Source organism: Canis aureus, chromosome 5 (assembly GCF_053574225.1).
Source record: "Canis aureus isolate CA01 chromosome 5, VMU_Caureus_v.1.0, whole genome shotgun sequence".
Lineage (NCBI taxonomy): Eukaryota > Metazoa > Chordata > Mammalia > Carnivora > Canidae > Canis > Canis aureus.
The window spans coordinates 58,905,567-58,924,493 of record NC_135615.1 but is presented as its reverse complement, the minus strand read 5'-3'; the positions used below and the strand labels follow the sequence as shown (position 1 = coordinate 58,924,493).

At 47.6% G+C, this 18,927-nt stretch overlaps 3 protein-coding genes across 17 annotated transcripts in view; 2 read left to right on the top strand and 1 right to left on the bottom strand.

Annotated features, from left to right (window-relative positions):
- The window catches only part of NDRG4 (NDRG family member 4), a 39,655-nt gene extending 33,344 nt beyond the window's left edge, over positions 1-6,311 (top strand). For 2 of the 8 annotated variants that reach the window (XM_077898235.1, XM_077898239.1), the window contains 7 exons: positions 348-404; positions 482-533; positions 1,477-1,524; positions 1,702-1,737; positions 1,840-1,891; positions 3,344-3,382; positions 4,201-6,311. In XM_077898235.1, the coding sequence (XP_077754361.1) occupies positions 348-404; positions 482-533; positions 1,477-1,524; positions 1,702-1,737; positions 1,840-1,891; positions 3,344-3,382; positions 4,201-4,355 (439 nt within the window). In that variant the 3' untranslated portion in view covers positions 4,356-6,311. Of the gene's footprint in view, positions 1-347; positions 405-481; positions 534-1,476; positions 1,525-1,701; positions 1,738-1,839; positions 1,892-2,013; positions 2,089-2,177; positions 3,311-3,343; positions 3,383-4,200 lie in introns of those variants that run through there. The other 6 variants (XM_077898238.1, XM_077898240.1, XM_077898241.1 and 3 more) reach the window with 5 other exon arrangements.
- A 1,192-nt stretch (positions 6,312-7,503) lies between these two features.
- SETD6 (SET domain containing 6, protein lysine methyltransferase) lies at positions 7,504-11,666 on the top strand. 3 transcript variants are annotated; one of them, XM_077898232.1, is made up of 9 exons: positions 7,504-7,589; positions 7,711-7,881; positions 7,972-8,116; positions 8,196-8,337; positions 8,470-8,664; positions 8,782-8,902; positions 10,245-10,425; positions 10,592-10,734; positions 10,909-11,666. In XM_077898232.1, the coding sequence occupies exons 1-9, from the start codon at positions 7,563-7,565 to the stop codon at positions 11,212-11,214; spliced, it is 1,431 nt and encodes a 476-aa protein (XP_077754358.1). In that variant the 5' UTR covers positions 7,504-7,562; the 3' UTR covers positions 11,215-11,666. The 3 variants fall into 3 exon arrangements, with proteins under 3 accessions (XP_077754358.1, XP_077754359.1, XP_077754357.1); XM_077898233.1 differs by having other exon boundaries at positions 7,548-7,589; positions 7,780-7,881; XM_077898231.1 differs by having other exon boundaries at positions 7,548-7,589; positions 7,780-8,116.
- A 375-nt stretch (positions 11,667-12,041) lies between these two features.
- The window catches only part of CNOT1 (CCR4-NOT transcription complex subunit 1), a 100,737-nt gene continuing 93,851 nt past the window's right edge, over positions 12,042-18,927 (bottom strand). For all 6 annotated transcript variants that reach the window (XM_077898223.1, XM_077898226.1, XM_077898225.1 and 3 more), the window contains exons 44-49: positions 18,450-18,623; positions 17,540-17,689; positions 16,577-16,757; positions 14,715-14,847; positions 13,280-13,414; positions 12,042-13,120 (exon numbers count right to left, since the gene is read on the bottom strand). In XM_077898223.1, coding sequence (XP_077754349.1) covers positions 13,042-13,120; positions 13,280-13,414; positions 14,715-14,847; positions 16,577-16,757; positions 17,540-17,689; positions 18,450-18,623 — 852 coding nt within the window. In that variant the 3' untranslated portion in view covers positions 12,042-13,041. The remainder of the gene's footprint in view (positions 13,121-13,279; positions 13,415-14,714; positions 14,848-16,576; positions 16,758-17,539; positions 17,690-18,449; positions 18,624-18,927) is intronic.

Genomic DNA, 18,927 nt, shown 5'->3' with positions numbered 1-18,927 from the left:
CCTGCTATGACCCGGCAAGTCCACACACAGGTGGCGTTGTATGTTAGAACTGTGCTTCAAGGGGGAGAGAGACCCAAATTCGAGGGCCCCCTGGCATGAATTGGGGTGGTCTGAGAAGTTCCACCTGAGGGGAGACCTGAAGACCCCCCTATTTGTGCAGAGCATGACCCTGTCTCCCTGTTTACCAGCTGGGATCTGTGAAGCCTTTTCTGTAGCGGAGACAATTCAGTAACCTTAAGCCCCAACTCTGGGCCCAGCCTGGGATGTTGGGCCATACTGGTGCTGTGGGAGGATGGGCTATGGCCCCGGGGCACACGGCCCCCCTCCACCTCTGTCTCTCCCTGCAGCCGCAGAGACCTGGACATTAACAGGCCTGGAACAGTGCCCAATGCCAAGACGCTCCGGTGAGTGCCCCTCACCCCCCGGCCCGCCCCCGCCCCCCATGCCCAGTCCAGACAGCTCTTTTCCTCTGTGTCTACAGCTGCCCCGTGATGCTGGTGGTGGGGGATAATGCACCTGCTGAGGATGGGGTGGTGAGTCTGGGGCCGCCCTGAGTAGGGGTGGGAGGTGGGAGGGAAGGGACCACTGGCCTCTGGCCAGCGGGGCAGGCCCTGATTTAACGGCTCTCAGAGCCAAGCATCCCCACCTGGCACAGCCCCACCCTTCCAGTGAGGGAGGCATGGAACCCTGAGGGAGCTGGGGCCAGACCACCTGCCTGCCAGTCAACCCCTCCACCCCTCCCTTCCCGCAGTGCAGTCCCACCTTGACCTCGCCCACTCCAGGCCCAGACACAGAGCTCTCCTCTCTACAGCTTGCTCCGTTCACTGTGAAATAACTCCTGAGCATTTGCATCCTTTGACTACGACTTGCACCCACTGCATTTGGGGATTATAACCTTTCCCACTGGAACTTTGGAGGCAGGCGGCCAGGGGTTCCATGTCCCCCTTAGCACAGAGGGTCCAGGAGTCCCCAGGGCAGTCCCCAATGTGTACAGAAACTAGTATGCCTTCCCTATGTCTGAGGGCTTGGGAATGGGGTGTGGGCTGTGCTGTCCAGGCGCAGGCCTCAGCCTCCTGCCGATGCTTGGCCCTCCCCCACCTCACCGCCTGACCCCTGTGGTCCCTGGGTCTTCCTCAGCCACTCCCACCAAGGGGGCCCCTGGCTCCCCATGAGGAGCTGGCCCAGCCCCTGCCCCTGCCCCAGGCCTACCCTGCCAGCAGCCATGGGTGGGAGTCCAGGGGTCTCAGGGCCCTTAAGGGCTGCTCCCTTACCTGCAGAGGCTTGGACTTTGGGAAGGCAGCCTGGTGAGGGGCAGCCTCAGCCAGGGCTGCGTTGCCACCTGTGTCTGCCCCCTGCACGCTGAACCTCCCCAGTACAGTCTCCGGGCCTGGCAACAGACCCTGCCTTAGTGACTGGGGTGGGGGGCTCCCTGGATATGGGGCTGGGGCTGCCTTACTGTGTTGACCTTATCCCTAGGTGGAGTGCAACTCCAAACTGGACCCAACCACCACTACCTTCCTGAAGGTGAGGCCTTCCTCCCCTTCCTCCACTTCCTCCCCAGACAAGGGCCCAGCCTCAGGGAGGGGCCTGCCTGGGGTCCTAGGGCAGGCAGGAGGGAGCAGGACAGTGTGTCTGCTCAGGGTGGCCTGGGCAAGGTGTGGGGGGACCCCTGCCCAGCTCACCCCCCTCTTTTCCCTGCAGATGGCAGATTCCGGGGGGCTCCCCCAGGTCACACAGGTGAGCCCTCTCTCCCTCATCTTAGCCCAGGTGGGAGGAGCCTCCCCTCCCCCCAATCCCAGGCAGCCAATCAAAGCATGTGACTGTCCCTCTGTCCTGCAGCCAGGGAAGCTGACTGAGGCCTTCAAATACTTCCTGCAAGGCATGGGCTACAGTAAGTTAACTTCCCCCTGCCCCTGCCCTGGGGACTGGTGGGCAGGGGGCAGAGTGGGACTGGCACCAGCAGCAGCAGGTGACACCAAGCAGCCTGGGGGCATATGAGATCTGTGTCAGCAGGGCCCAGATGCTGTGCCACTCACCACATGCTCCCCACTATGACTGGAGACTCTCTAGGGCACCTCCACCTGAGTTGTGAGTAGATGATCCCAGGCTATGTCTGGCTCTCCCATGCCCTTGGGGAGGCTGTGGGACACGTTCTCATGGCAATGTTGAAATGGTAGGCTCTTTTTCCAGGCCTGGGGGACCAGAGCCTGGGGTGGGGGCCTGCCCAGAAAGGCTACCTAAAGGTGAGTCATACACACCACCCATTCCCCTGCCAGACCTACAGCACTTGAGAAGGGCTTTTGTCACAAGTGGTGGATGGTCCCAGGGGCAGCAGAGTGGTCTTGAAGTCTGGGGCCTGACAAAGGCGCGTGGGGCCATCTGGGTGTTTGGAGAGAGCCGAAGGCAGCTGAGCCTGGGGGTAGCATATGTGAAGACCCCAAAATGATAGGGGCTGTGGGGTGGCAATGCCCACTCTCCTCCCCTCTCCAAACCACCTCTTGTGCAGGGATGAGCCACCCAGATTGCTCAAGAGCACCTCCAAAACCCACGCACACATACACACATGCACGCAAGCACACTCACACCTTATCAACTTGATTCCTCCCCTTTCCCGAACATACCTGGCCCTCCCGCTGGAAGCAGAACTCCCCTACCTGAATATCTCTCCACCCAGACCTCAGTCCCTGGAGCTTGTGCCTCCTTGGAAGGCCTGCAGGGGAAGGCTGGGGGCCCAGCCAGGAGAGGCGCTCCCTCTCTGTGAAAAAGTGGGGCAGAGAGAGGCCGAAGCTAGCGGTGGGACACAGTGGGAACTCAGAGGTTGGGCCTGAGCCCAGGGGGCTCTCAGTGAACACCTGTGAGATGAGGAGATGAGCAATGCTTGTTGGGCTGGGACATATGCTCAAGGCCCTGGGAGAAATACCACCAGGCAGCCCAAGAGGTGGGCAGGATTTAGGAGCTGGTGCAGGCCTCCCCCATTTTGTACCTGGGGAGACAGATCCAGAAGGGTGCAGGTGCTGGCACTCAGATATGGGCCCCAGAAAGCCCTGTCAACACAAGGCCCTCAGCGCTGCAGCCCAGGCTGGAGAAGAGGGGGCAAGAGGATTGCCCCCACTGTGGTGTCAGGGTTCCCTCCGGGGCTGCTACTCTGGTGGGTGGCAGGGGTGGGCTTCCTGAGGCTCTGGGCCTGCCCTAGCCCACTCTGTGCCTGCTGTCTTGTCGTCTTCTCTCTCCGACCCATTGCAACACCCCGGCCTTGCCGGATCACACTCTTCACCCATGTTCTGTGTCTCCCCCCGCCCCACCCTGCCCCGCCCCGCCCCTCTGGCTCTGTCTTCTCTCTTAGTTGCATACTTGAAGGACCGAAGGCTGAGTGGAGGAGCAGGTAGCCCTGTGGCCCCTCCCCTGATGCATGGACCCCCGCCCCAGTCCCCCCTGCTCCTGCCTCTGTGTGGTGCTGCAGCCGGGCCTCATCTTGCTGTGGTTGGGAACTCTCTTATGTCCTGCTCGCCTCCAAAGCCCAAGAGCGTCCTGCTTTTTCACTGATCCTGGGCCAAGTGGGCTGCATCCCACATGAGGCTTGGGTGGGGTTTAGAGCAGTCTGGTTTCTGGGTTGCCATGGGCCACGTGACTTCCACAGCTCAGGCTGTTGGAACCAGAGCCTCTCAGAGGTACTGCCCGGGCCTGGCCACAGGGGCAAGGGTGCCCAGCCATGCCTGAGCCGAATGGGTGGCCAGTTGAGTCCAGGAAGGTGGAGCTTGCCCACCTGAGCTTGCTCTCAGGAGTCTTGTCAAAGTCCAAATAAGGACAGAAACTAGACTTATGGCAGTTTGTGGCCACCACACCTTGTCCTCCTTTACAGAAGTAGTCCTGCTCCCCTATCCCATCATCCTCTTAATGGAGGTATCGTTGGAAATAACGTCCCATCCCAGCAGCAGCTCAGGGGTACCCAGTCGGATCACCCTGTTCTGGCCAGAGCTCTGGCCAGTTGTCACCCCCCACCTCTTTGGCTCAGTTACGGTTGCTGATGCTGCATGCCTCTGGCTTAACAAAGTAGGTGCCAGAGCCGTGGCTTGAAATGGGCCTCTGTGCCGTTGGAAGAACGGGTCTTGCTGGCCGCTTTGCTTGCGTCAGTCCTTTTCCTGCCTGCTGGCACTCAGCCCTGCCTGCCAGTCCTCATGCCTGTCCCTTTTCTATCCACAGTGCCCTCGGCTAGCATGACCCGCCTCGCCCGCTCCCGGACCGCGTCACTCACCAGTGCCAGTTCGGTGGATGGCAGCCGCCCGCAGGCCTGCACCCACTCAGAAAGCAGCGAGGGCCTGGGCCAGGTCAATCACACCATGGAGGTGTCCTGTTGAAGCCCCTGGCCCAGCAGAGCCACCCAGCTGCCCCCCACTCCCTCATCCTCTGCATCAATGTCCCATTGCCATCCTCGCTCCGGCTCATTTCCCTTTTAGTTTATTTTTGTGAAGGCCAAGGGGAGGAAATGGGTTTACTTCTTTTTTTGTTAAAAAGATGAGGGGATTCATCCTAGATGCTGCAGAACAATGTCCAGATGGTTTGAGAGGCTCCTCCCCCCACCCCAGCTCACCTTGTTAACTTGGCTGACTTAGATTCCCTCTTCCAACTCCCCACAGTCAGGGTGGGGTAGAGGGAGGAAGGGGATTTGCTAAGGAGAGAGCTGGAGTCCTTCTCTGGGCAGGATCCAGGATATCCTAGGCGGAAGAAAGCATGGGATGACCCCCTTGGGCAGACAGGTTTGAAGATGGGGTGGGGTTTTGAAGTGGTGTGCTGGGACAGCAGGAGCACAGGGTCCAGCTCAGGTACTGAGGTGACAACCAGGAGACAACACTGGGGAGCAGTGGGAGGCAGGCACCCTGCAGTTCTGCAGGCCCCTTTCTCCCCATCTCCTCACCAAGCACATCTGTTTGTCTTTTTGCACATATGACAATCATCTGAACCATAGCCACAAGGGGGTGCTCCTACCAGGCAGCAGATTTCCTGGTGCTCTCTTGGCTGGCCTGGTGATGTGGGCCAGGCAGGCAGGGACTAACAGAGTTTCTCTGCCCAAGGAAGACAGAACACAGAGGACCATAAAGGCAGGAACCCCACAGACTGTCTCAGCCCATACACTACACCACCTCCTGGCCTTGTCCGATGTCTGTACCAAGGCCTTGAGGTAGAAAGTTGCCTGATCCTCTGTTTCCATTGGGACTGGATTTGGGGGCTGAGCTTAAATGCTAGGAGAGCCCATCGGGGTTGGGCAGACCCGACCACTTCATGGTGCCTGCCTTGGGGAAGCAGTATGTGGCCAGAGGCCATGGTGGCTGATTCCCAATTCCATAGAGGACAACCTAATCAACAGCAGCGTGTCCAAGGCCACCGGAAACATGGTGGTGTTAGATTTCTGGTCAAGCTATGCCAATATTTTCTGTGGGTATCACTAAGAAAGGAAGTTTACTTGGAGATAACTGGTCTAAGGCAGACTTCTGTAGGCCCACATCACCGTCTCAGGACTATTGGAGTGGCTTGGGCCTTGCTGGGTCCTGGGGTGGGAGGTGAAGGTTCCTAAAGTGAACAAGGGCCAGGCAGAGGAGAAAGGCTCTCCACACACCCTGGTCCCCTCCCCGTTCACGTGAAGCCTAGGACTGTGCCATACACATCCTACCCACCCACACAGGGAGAATTTCCCAATCTGAAAACTGGAGCTACTGGTCTCAGAGACTCAATTGCACAAAACGAAATAGTAAAAGGGGAGAGAGAGCAATGAAAACTGCAGGGCTGTGGAGGGGACAGTTGTGTGTGGGGTGCTCTGAGGCTGAGCGGACACCTGCATCCACCTTTCCTTTGCACATATCACACCCTTCTAGAATCTTAAGCCATTACTAGACTGCTCTAGAGCCTGGTGGAGTGTTAGTCTGTGCCCAGTTCTATTCATTCACGTGCTTCCTTTGAATATCAAATGTGACTGTTTGAAAAGCTGGTAGAATTAATCCCTCTTTACTGTAGATAGTGCTGCAGACCTTGGATTTTTTTTTTCTGTGTTCTTTCAGATGAGATATCTATAAATATCTATACATTATATATATATATATATGTGTGTGTGTGTGTGTGTGTATGTATATTGGGTCTTCCTGGGTGTGGTTTTCCATCAGAGGTGGTCTCTTTGGTCAAGTGAACTTCTACTGGAGTTTATTATTTTCCTCTCTGTATAAAGTGAAGAACCTAACTTTATGTATTCTGGTGGCTGATGTCATGAAACTTTGAGATGACAAAATGTAAAACAAATAAAAACCCTTGTCAAATAGAGTTAATTAACTGTGTTGACAAACTAATAAGTGAAGAATTCAAGTATAGTGCCGCCAGGCCCGTTATGGGAAGCTTTTGAGATGGCAGCATTGAGGTCCTTCCTGGGTTTAGGTGGGACTGAGTATGCAGGAGTTCCCATTGCTGTTTCTACTTCTAGTTCTATTTAAAAAACTCAACTCCTGGGGACCTGAACTCAGGACCACTCAGATCAAGAATCACATGCTCTACCAACTGAACCAGCCAGGTCCCCCACTTATTTACAGTTCTTATCACATTATCTTACCAATCCTTATGTGTTTTTGTTTGTTTGTTTGTTTTTTTAATTAGCTAGTGAGGAAGAGCAGCGAAGAGGGGGAAGTAAAAGGAGAAACAGATTCCCTGCTAAACCGCAGCCCGGTGCTGCGGGATCCCAGGACCCCAAGATCATGACCACAGTTGAAGGCAGATGCTTCACTGAGCCACCGCCCAGGTGCCCACCCATCCTTACGTTAATTCCACATGGTATATGTTATCTCAGTTTCACAGCTGAGGAAACAGAGCCTCAAGATAAAGAATTTGCCATCTTATTAGGCTTCTTATTAAGCCAAGCTGGGAGCTGGCTTTAACATTGTGTGACTGCAAAGCCCTCTATATTCGCTGCTTCAGTTTCTTAAAAGTATTCTACTTTCCTGTGTTTAACCACCATTTCTGATTCACTCATTTACTTAATAGATACTGCGTACCTGCTATGTGTCAACTAATAAAGCACGTAAATAAAACCCCATGTATACGATGAAAAACAGAGGGATATACTAGCAAGTGCGGCGGAGGGGCTATTCCAGCCCTGGGAACTCTTCCCGTGCCCCTTCCCGTGCCCCTCGGAAACACACACGCACGCGCACACGCAACCTGCTCTTACGGAGCAAATAACACGGGTTGGACGAGTTGAGTGGCTGGGACTCGAGATCAGGAAGGCAGACTCAGACCCTCGCTCGATGCGGGTCCTCTGGAGGGACCCGACCGCACGTCTTCTAGACCCCGCTGGGGACACCCCGGCCCCGGGAGCACGTTCCCGGGAGGAGCGATCGCGCAGGCTCCAAGCCCCGCTCGCCCTCCACCCCGCGGCCCGGGCCACGTCACGTGGCCCGCGTCCCCGCCCCCGCCCCCGCCCCCGTCCCCGTCCCCGCCCCCGTCCCCGCCAGGCCCTTCCCCAGACGCCGGAAGTGCGCGCGCGGGGCTCTAGGGCCGCGGGGCCGCGGGGCCGCGGGGCCGGGACCATGGCGACCCGGGCTAAGCGCCGGCGGGTAAGTCGCAGGGTCCTCCCCGCCGCGCCTCGTCCCTACCCTGCCCGCAGCGCGGCCCCCCGCCCCCTCCCTCCGCTCGCGCAGGCCCCCGCCCTCTCACCGCGCCCCTTCCCCCACCCAGAGCACTTCCTCCACGCGCGCCTCGGCCTCCTCCGGGGTGGGCCGTCTCCGCGGCGCTCGCTCGTTTCAGGTGGCGGGGCCCGTGCGCGGTAGCGACCCGGACCCGGACCTGGACCCGGTGGCCGGCTTCCTGAGCTGGTGCCGGCAGGTGGGGCTGGAGCTGAGTCCCAAGGTGAGGCGGCGGGGGCGCGGGCGCGGGCGGGGGCGCGGCGCGGGCGGGCGGGGGCGCAGGCCAGCTCGGACCGGCCGCTCCCCCGTTCAGGTGACGGTGAGCCGGCAGGGCACGGTGGCCGGCTACGGTATGGTGGCCCGGGAGAGCGTGCAGCCCGGGGAGCTGCTGTTCGCCGTGCCGCGGGCCGCGCTCCTGTCGCAGCACACCTGCTCCATAGGCGGCCTGCTGGAGCGAGGTGGGTGCGCCTGCGGGAGCGGGACGGGGAGGCGGGCCGCGGGGTGGCGCCCGGGCTCTCACCTCCCTGTCTCCCTCAGAGCGAGGCGCGCTGCAGAGCCAGTCGGGCTGGGTGCCGCTGCTGTTGGCGCTGCTGCATGAGCTGCAGACCCCAGCCTCGCTCTGGAGCCCCTACTTTGCGCTCTGGCCGGAGTTGGGCCGCTTGGAACACCCCATGTTCTGGTGAGAGCCTCAGTACGGGTGGGGAGCACCAGCACCATAGCCTAGCTCAAACAGCCCTGGCCCGGGGACAGGGCTCCCAAGCACTAGTCTCGGTGGGATGTGTGAAGGGAACCCGGTGGGGTCTCCCTGCAGGCCCGAGGAGGAGCGCCGGCAACTGCTGCAGGGCACGGGCGTACCGGAGGCCGTGGAGAAGGACTTGGCCAACATCCGCAGTGAATACTATTCCATCGTGTTGCCCTTCATGGAAGCCCACCCGGATCTTTTCAGCCCCAGGGTTCGCTCCCTGGATCTCTACCGCCAGCTTGTGGCTCTTGTGATGGCCTACAGGTCAGTGAGCAGAACGAAGGACTTTTTTGCTTTAGAATTCTATTGAGGGATGAGAGGGGAAAGAACACTGAACCACACCCCAGTCTCTGGGCTTTAGCAAAGTTCTCTTTGTGGCAGCTTTCAGGAACCACTGGAGGAAGAGGACGATGAAAAGGAGCCAAACTCCCCTTTGATGGTGCCTGCTGCAGACATACTAAACCACTTAGCCAATCATAATGCCAATCTAGAATACTCTCCGGTGAGTGGATCCCTCTTAGTTATTCCTTTAAAAAAAAAAATTTATTCATGAGAGAGGCAGAGGCAGGCTCCCCATGGGGAGCCCAATGCTGGACTGGATCCCAGGACCCTGGGACCACAACGTGAGCAAAAGACACTCAACCATTGAGCCACCCAGGTGCTGTTGTTATTGCACGGATGATCAGGCATTTGATTCAAACCAGTGATTGTCATTTATGCTGGTGGGACAGTTGGGCTAAGTGGGCTCCATTCTTGGCATGGTATAAATGCATAGGTGAAATTAGCTTTTTTTTTTTTTTTTTTTTTTAATGTATCTTCAGTTTGTGTATTCCCGTCAAATAGTTTGAACACAAAACCTCAGCCCACAAAGAAAGTTTTGGTTAAGTCTCTGCTAAGCTACTGCAATCATTTTTTTGGTGCTGGAGGTTGGCTCCTCTATGCAGTCCGTACCAGTGAGCCAAGGCAGTGTTGGGGCCCTCCTGACATCAGCCTGGAACAGCTATACAGTCATTACTTTTGGGGAAGGGGGAGAAAAGGGCATGGCCATAGGTCAGATCTAAGATGATACCAGTGTTATGTATCAATTCCATTTGCTTTGTGGAAAGTTGCAAGAAAAGATCCGAGTTCTTGAAATTAGGGAATGGCTGTTTTTTTAATCCTAGCCTCTGTCTGCCATTCCTACTTTGATCTGAGTTTAACTGTTCATTTTTAAAAGCTAGTAGCTTTAAGTTCTGAAGAGGACTAAGGAGAGAGACTTAATCAAGTAATGGGGCTAAACTTGACCTTTCTAAATCACACCTCTTTCATCCTATTGTACAGGCATGCCTCACTTTATTATACTTCAGATAGATTGTGCTTTTTACAAATTGAAGGTTTGTGTCAATCCTGTGTTGAGCAAGTCTATCAGTGCCATTTTTCTAACACCACATGCTTCACATCTGTTTTATTTTGGGAAGAATCTTAGTACAAAATTTCTCATTACTATATTTGTTTTGGTGATCTGATCAGTAATTACAACTCACAGAAAACTCAGATGGTTAGAACAGTTTAGCAATAAAGCTGTTTTCTACAATAAGATTTTTATATGCACTGGGATGTCAAAGTTCATTTCACTCGCATTTAAAAAAACTTGTTTTGTGGTGGTCTGGAGCTGAACCCTAAGTACAATTTCTGAGGTGTGCCTATACAGGATCATAATAGGAACTAAAAGTAGAATGTTGGTAGGTATGTGATCAGTCCCACTGTTGAACTGTACCCACTGGGAGGCTTTTCCTAAGAGGGAATTAATCTTCATGGAGCTGCCCAAAGAAAGGCCAGGTCCCAGCTTCTCCCTTCCACCCTAGAATTGTCTTCGGATGGTGGCCACTCAGCCCATTCCTAAAGGCCATGAAATTTTCAACACTTACGGACAGATGGCTAACTGGCAACTGATTCATATGTATGGTTTTGCTGAACCATATCCTGACAACACAGATGACACAGCTGACATTCAGATGGTGACAGTTCGTGAAGCAGCATTACAGGGTGAGTGTCTGATTGATCCAGTCTTGGGAGACTGGTGGACAGGTCTCTATCCCCACCCCGGGTGCTCTTACATAGCAGCAGTTGTCCTGTTTTTTGGATACTGGGTTGTAGACTAAAAAGCAATGATGATTTTAGACGGAGACTTTCACACTATTACTATCTACAGGAACAAAAGTTGAAGCTGAAAGGCTCTTACTGTTGGAACGGTGGGATTTCTTATGCAAACTGGAGATGGTTGGGGAAGAGGGAGCCTTTGTGATTGGGCGTGAGGAGGTACTGACTGAAGAGGAATTGACCACAACACTCAAGGTAAAGGGCTGAGAATGGCTAAAATGTTTAGAGGTAGATAAAGCTAGATGAGAAAGGAAAGGTGGGATGGAGGGAGAAGACACTTATTAAGCTGCCAAAATAGGCTTCTCTAAATTCAGAAATTGACAAAGGGCAATCAAATTCCTAATCAAAAGGCCCAACAATTGCTTCTAGGTACTATGCATGTCTGCTGAGGAGTTCAGAGAGTTTAAAGACCAAGATGGATGGGGAGATAATAAAAGGGAAGAGGACAGCTTGACAATCAAAAATATCCCCAAACTTAAAGCATCATGGAGACAGCTTCTTCGGGACAGTGTTTTGTTGACCCTGCAAACCTATGCCACAGACTTAAAATCTGAACAAGATTTACTAAGTAACAAGGAGGTCTACACCAAACTCAGCTGGAGGGAACAACAGGCCTTACAGGTTCGCTTTGGTCAGAAGATGATCCTAAACCAGTTGTTGGAACTGACAAGTTAGCAGGTTCCCTGTTGTCTGAAGGAACATGCACGAGAAGAATTTTATTTGAAGCTAATATTCACTGATATTTGAAAAAAAGGAAATTTGCATCTTTTGCTTTGGTTTCCCTTTATTAAATACCAAAAGGAAAAGTAGCAAAGATAGTGTGCTAGGTAGGGTTAACTAAGAACTGTGTAAGAACCGGGCATAGCAGACTCGGGAATTGCTGCTGGTCACTAAGACCAATAAATTTCATAACTATTTTGTTCTTGGTTTGAACCAGAGTTAGCAGAAATGTGATAGTAATAAGGTCTTTAGTATAAGCTAGCATTTAGTAACATGGACTTTGAAAGTAGACCTGGGTCTGTTTTGAGCAAATTTTTCCCCGCAAGACCTTGTTTCCTCTTTAAGGGAAGAAACCCTAAGACACCAATGACATTCAAACCTCATTAAAATTTCTATTTAATCTTGAACCTTTTTGTCCTCTGTGGCCATGAAACTTGACAGTCATTAAAGGTAAGGTATATTTTAAGTGGCATAAATTTTAAATATTTTTTTAAAAGGAAGAGGTATATATCAAAATACTATGAGGATAAAAGGGTAAGAAAAATAGTTTTTTAAATTGTTTAACCACAGAAACCTGCTCCAGTGATTTCCTACTGTTGTAACACTGTACAAAATTCACTTCCTTGCTTGTTTAAACAGCCAGATTAGTGGGAAAGATCTATCATTCAGTAAGAAGTGATGTTTCCCAGTGGCCCCAGGCTCTGAGAGACTGGGTTGTCCACTTCCTCCTCACCACCAGCACTGGCTGCTGCTACTGAGAAAGGCACAGTGGACGACTCACATGTGTGTCATGACTTTAATGTTTTGACTACAGTATGCATACACATACAAGAAAGGGAGCTAGAGCCCAGGAACTAGAAAGGCTACAAAATACAACACGTGGACCAATACATTTACAAAACATTCAAAATCCTTACAAAAGGGGCTGTATTGGTCCTTTTGACTTTTTTGTTGTTGTTCACCATAGCCTGTATGGCTATTCACTGGGATAATAGGGAAGGGTAATTCATCCACTATTTGTTCCCTTTCCCACAATTTACAAGTATGAGAGAGCTAGGGGCACTTTTAGGCCTGGTCTGGTTTCCCTTTATAAAAAGAGGTGACTGCATCTCACAGGGCCTAAGGGGGTAGTTCTCCAGTAGAAATGAGAAAATGATGCTCTCCCAGCAGTCAGCTTTAGATTTGGGGAAGAGGCAAAACAAAAACCCATGGGATCTCCATTGTGAGCTCTTCCCATGTTCCCTAAGCATACCAAATAGTAGCACATACACATTTTTAACAACTTTGTGATTTTTCAGGGTCCCCTGTCCACGTTAAAAAAATAAGTTACACAATATTTAAACTGGCTTTTTTGCTATTCTTTGGGACACCAGGAATGTCAGAAGACATGGAGCTATGTTATGTCCCCGGACAAGTGCATGGCATCAACAGCCTTTTCAATTACAAGCTGGGCAGGTACCAGTTTATCTACTTGCCTTGGACACATTTTGCACAAACCCAAGAAGTTCCAGACAAAGGTTTTGTCTTTCATATATTTACACAAGTTCAAAATGATATTCACAGCATCTTCCAAATTTTGGCCAAGAGTCAAAAAAATGCATTTAAACTTTGGAACGTGCCCACATAGACAGGAAGCTGACCCAAACAGTAATTGGGACAGGTACCCGAGAACCAAAGGGCTGGGAAAGTCAGGAAGAGCTGAAAGGATTCTTCAGCCGGTTTATAAACCTGGTGCAGTGGGACCTCCAGACTGACATGTTTACAGCAGAGATGCAGTTCCATCTAACTGGCACCTGTCCCTTCCATTACTTGCTGAGCCTGCTTCTGTCCCATGCAGCACTGTGCAACCGATTGGAATAACCTGAAGAACAGAGACAGTTAAAAGTTTGAGAAAAACTTCAGGCCAGCAATATCTTGTGTCACATTAGCTTTGACTATTATTTATTACCTTCTTAATCACCCATCCTAAGCTAGAGCCATCATATGTTTCTCATTCTCAAACAAATTACTTTGAACTCACTTTTCAATTTCTGGGGCACAGTGTACAAACTCATGGTTCCAGAACTTAAACGCTGGATTTTTAATCAGCTCAATGAAGGTAATAAGAAGACCCCAAGGATGTGGCCTATTTACAATCAACCGTTCCAAGAGAACCCTGAAGGGGAAAAAAAAGATTAGTTAATGCATAGAGAAACCTACAAATTTATAACCACACTTCTCCTTTACCTTTTTTCCTAACTTTTCTCTTTGATTACTAAACCACATGCAAAAGTTATTACCTTTACAAAAGACAAATGGATTAATGTCTACATACAGCATGGTTACTGCAGATGGATTCTAGAATTAGAAATTCTGCCTCTTACCATTAGTGAGCCTAGAAAACTAAGTTACGGTAAAGGATAGTATTAGATTACATGGTTCACAGAAAGTAACACACACAGTGAAAGAGGAAATGAATTCTACCACCAGTGGATGTGTAAATTGCTGTTTTTCTGAATGGTGGTCACTATTAGCTTACATCTTCCTATCTTTTGCCCTAACCAATTATACTTCTAAATTTACCATAAAAATACAAAAACAAAGATTTATGTACAAGAAGTTCACTATAGCTTTATAATCACAAATAGAACATTCTCATTTAATAATGAGAATATGATACATAATACACAGACTATTGGGTAAAGGGACACATTTTTAAAGTCTGGCCCACTTTTTAAAATGTGTTATATATATCTCTATCACCTACTGTCCAATATCCAATGCTATACACAGTCCAAGCAATCTGCAATAGATTCCTATAATTAAACAAACAAAAAAAAGTACAATCTTGTTATTTCTCCTTCAAACCTCTCATCTTAGAGGATGAAGAAAAGCCCAAGCTCTTTAATGTGGCTTTTGGAATGCCTGGGTGGCTCAGCAGTTGAGAGCCTGCCTCCAGCTCAAGTCATGATCCTGGGGTCCAAGGATAGAGTCCCACATTGGGCTCCCCGCAGGAAGTGTGCTTCTCCCTCTTTCTATGCCTCCGCCTTTCTGCATCTCTCATGAATAAATAAATATTTAAACAAAAACAAGAAACATGGCTTTTAATAGGCTTGTGCAGATTCAAGACTCTGGATAAGAATGTTCTCATTAAAAAAAAAAAAAGTTGTCATCACCACCTGAGACAAATTGATTTATAATCAAAATGCTGGTAACAACCTTCCATTGAAAACCATTTATTTTAGTAATGATTAGAATCTATAATTCTCTGCTTGTGATTTTGTGTCCATCAGACTTAATTGCTAGGGCAGGAACCATGTCCATTTTGTTCACAACTGTATCTCCTATTTAACACATGTAAAAGATGTCTTAAATGGACATGTAGAAGATACTTAATGAACACTGCACAGGAAAAAAAAAGATTAATAAGAAAAGGGAAGAGGCATTACTTTAAATTATCAAAACTTCTCCCTTACCTTGTAATCTGTTCTTGAATAGCTTCAGTGTTGGCTTCTGCAAAAAGGTACAGCATGGTACAGCTGAAGTAGTGAGTGTGGCTATTTGGGTACCGCAGTTGATTTGCAATGGCATTCAGGAAGAGATACCGACCTAGAAATTCAGAAAACTTAGTTTATTGCAAACCTACTGTGAAAAGCCAATGTAAAAAAGATAAATCATTCTAAGTGGCTAGGGTTTGATTTTCTGATACAGGCTTTCGTAGTATCCTTTCAACCAGTGGTACTTGGGATCCCCAATGCTCCCATTTCTGGGGGGTTTATTTTGTATTTTCCGCATTAATTTTTTTTAATATTTAAAAACAGGTCCACTGCATATAAATATTTTCCAAAACAATGTAGGTAAGAATATTACTGTTTTACATTTCACAGGTTTCTTTAATGTCACTTAATAGGAGACAGCTAGATTCTTATTTCTGCCTCTGTGTTCAATCTGTTCCAGTATTGTTTCATGTAGCTCTGGAAAACTCCACTGTATACTCATGACAACATGAGTGCAAACAAAACAATAAAACACAAATGTTGTCATTATTTTGAAAATAGTTTTGACCTTACAACTCTTCTAAAAGGTCGGGACACCCTCAAGGGTGTCCAGACCACATTTTAACAACTGCTAATTTAGACTATAATGGAGTAAGTATTAACTGGGTTTGGCTGTCTGCCTCTGCTTGGTATTAGTCATGTGTGATATGGCTATATCCAGGTGAGCTTTAACACTAAGGGCTACCTTTTTAAAAATTTTTTGCTGGGCTCTGGATAATCAGGTATTCAATTTTGTTAAATCTTGATTTTAAGCTATCTCAAATCCTTTCTACAAATAGACAAGCAAGTGTATGTATATCTCAAGATTAACCTCTCAAGAACTGATAGCAAAGTAGGCATCCATTCTAAACTATGCGTGTTTTAAGGGCACCTGCATAGCTCAGTGGGTTAAAGTGTTCAACTCGATCTCAGAGTCGAGTTCAAACACCACAACACCACATTGGGCTCAAGCCATATGTGTTCAAATAAGCAAGACTACGTAGTTGGTTAGTACCTACTGGAGTCTCTGTAATAAGAATGAATCTAGAAGCTCAAAAGAAATGTGATTACACCATGCAAGATGCAACTTATGGGAAAAACTATACTGCCAACTTTCTGCAAAGCAGGTAGGGAAAGTCTCATGCATTAATTTGTATATACCTAATACTTAATACATTGCCTAACAGACACTAATAAATGGGGGGAAAGGCAGACTAACAAAACAATGTAAAATGAGGTTATTTTTAAAGAGAGCCTAGTAAAAAAAATGTTGTTTATTTTCACACTTAAATAACACTGTAATCATACACATTGAAGTATTAAGTGATGTGGTAAGGATTCTGGATTATTTCTTTCCATTTTCTGAATTTTCTGCATTAAGCAGATACTATGCAATTGAAATAGCCAGCAGAGAAAAAACAAATAACATGATTTCACATGTATATGGAATTTAAGCAACAAAACAAGCAAAAAAAAAAAAAAAAGAAAAAAAAGACTTTTAATTATAGGAACAATCTGATAGTTATTAGAGGAGAGGGGGACGGGGAGATTGATTAAATAGATGATAGAAATTAAGGAATGCACTTAGGATGAGCACCAGGTGATATATGGAATTGTATTACTATTATACACTGAAACTGCTATAACACTGTATGTTAACTGGATTAAAATAAGAAATTTTTTTAATAGAGCCATAAACCTGTTGACAAAATATTTGTCTGTTGTGGCTAAAGCATTTTATGACCAGACTGTAGCAAAAAGTGCAAAGAACTTAACTCTGAGAATTGTCTGGCTTCACTCACCTTCAGTGTCCAAGTCCACAGCCAGGTTCTGGAAGATGTCCATGTGAGCCGAGTGGGTGATCGTGCTCATTGATGGCGTGCTACCCTTGTTGTGGATGTGCGCAATGGCCTGAGTCCCTACATAGAGCACCAGTGCATTGATGAGCTGGAGGTTGTAACGATTGCCAGGCTCATTGGATACCTAAATGAACAAAACAGAAAGCTCCTTATTCACAGAGGATTCAGTATTTCTAAATCGTTTTTATGCCTTCACAGAAAAGGTGAACTGCTCTCAACAGTTTTTTTTTTTTTTCCCAACAGTTTTTGATTTAAATTTTAGAAATCTGCTGGACTTTGTGAGGTTGCTGAACAAAATACACAGCAGCCTAAGGGTGGTTGGGTCAATAACAGAAACAGGAGTTCCTTTTAGAAGCCAAAGCTTCAACAGGTACCAGCAAAAAAAAAAGTTTGTAAAGTCAGACTGCATTATCTTAATTACAGAAAGTATTTGGAGGGGTGCCTGGCTGGCTGTGGGTGGAGTGTGTGACTCTTGATCACGAGGTTGAGTCTGAGCCCCGTATTAGGTGTGGAGATTACTCCATGAAATCTTCTATTTGGAGGGGGTAAGTAGTGTGGTGTGGAAAGACTGGAAGGTAGTAACACAATTTCAAGTCCTCTTCTGTATAGCAAACTAAACTAGAATCCATTTAGAACAATCTTGAGCATACTAACAGGTGCCAATTATCAGCAGTACAATTCTTACAGAAAATAAACCTATTTCCTGGTTGTCTCTTCCAAGGCAATAGCTTTGTGTTGGTGATAAGACAACGAGTAAAATGCATAATCTAGTTAATCTCATCCAACCATTAGAAACAGTATGTTTTAAAAATTTTAAATCCAGTTGAAAACACTGACTTCCAAATAATATTATACATAGTGTTGTGGGTAGCCTGAGTGTTTTTCTAAAAAGGCAAACAAATTAACCTGTAGGTTGCTTCGCAAATCAGACAGAAAAGTGACCGGTGATCGAGTTTTAAGATAAGAATCCAAATCCTTTTTGAACTGAGGTGGCATCACTCCAGTAAAATTGGTAAGAATCCGGGGTGCAATGTTAATTTCACTCAACATATCCACCTGCCAGACAGATAAAACAATCAAAACCAGAAGCATGTGTAGGAGTTAACAGCAAATTTTCTCTGCCTTAAAAAAAATAAACTGCACATTGTAAATGTCTTGATAAAAGCTGCCACTTTTTATTAATTTTTAATTAAAAGAATCTATACAAAATGATAAAAATCTCTCATTCTATAATAAATTATCTTTTCAAATTAAGGCAGGATAGGTACCTTTTGTGAAGAGGTCTAATGTATATTACTAATTGTTTCCTGGACTTGGATTTCAAAGAGTACAGAGGAAATTCCTCACACCAAGATCCCTAGTCTTTGAAAAGATGCCCCAGCAGAACAGAACATCATACTTGTTACTTTAAAAAGAAAATAATGTATTTGAAATAGACAAAATACATAAAAATTACAGTAGCCAAATCAGGGCTATAGACATAAAAAACACCTATGGAAAAAAAAAACCACTTATGAAATATGAGCATTACAAAGGTCTATCCTGCAAATCTATGCCATCAGGGCCAGCCAGCAAATAATACCTCAGTTGAGGTTCTATAAAAATTAATTGAAAATAGCAAGTAGGCAAATACTGTGAACCAATATTCAGCAAGCTTAATATTAATAACATGATCACCCCCGCAAAGACCATCCTTACCTAACAAATTTGTGCGTGTGTGTGTGTGCAAGGAAAGGGGTTAAATAAGTCTACTACCAGAGAAAGGACTAAAATACTAAGACAAAACTTTCTTTTCCTTAAATTGTTTGGAATTTACCTTCAGATTAGGAGTGAATGGGTCCGGGAGCCTCATGTTTCTTGGGAAGGCACTCAGAATGAGATTTCTTAGCTGAATACAATTAGGTGGGATCACATCACAAAATCCATAATGGTAATCACAAAGGAACTCAGGGAAATCATGCAAAAGAACCAGCAGCACCCTCAAAGTGCCCTATTTTTTAAAAATGAGAAAAACATTGGCTGTTTCCACATTGTTAGGAAATGAGAGTAACATTTATACTATTATGAACATAACAAGTAAATACAAAAGTATATACCTCAGTAACAAATTACAGGCTTAAATCACCAATAACTAGCTCTGAGGAGTTTATACATTAAATGTATATGCTCAAAGAGGCTGGCAAAAAAGTAATTAAAATGACATAAGTCTGCAGAAGATGGAAAAAGCAGCTAATGAAAACCAAGAAAGTAAAAGAGCCAAAATCAATTACATGTTTTAAAAGTACTGAAGGAAA

Bases quoted from the DNA above. Each gene is read 5' to 3' on its own strand.
- SETD6 (XM_077898231.1), top strand. From the start codon at position 7,563: ATGGCGACCCGGGCTAAGCGCCGGCGG. The intron at 10,426-10,591 runs GTGAGTGTCTGA...TACTATCTACAG, and splicing joins TCGTGAAGCAGCATTACAGG to GAACAAAAGTTGAAGCTGAA. The intron at 10,735-10,908 runs GTAAAGGGCTGA...AATTGCTTCTAG, and splicing joins AATTGACCACAACACTCAAG to GTACTATGCATGTCTGCTGA.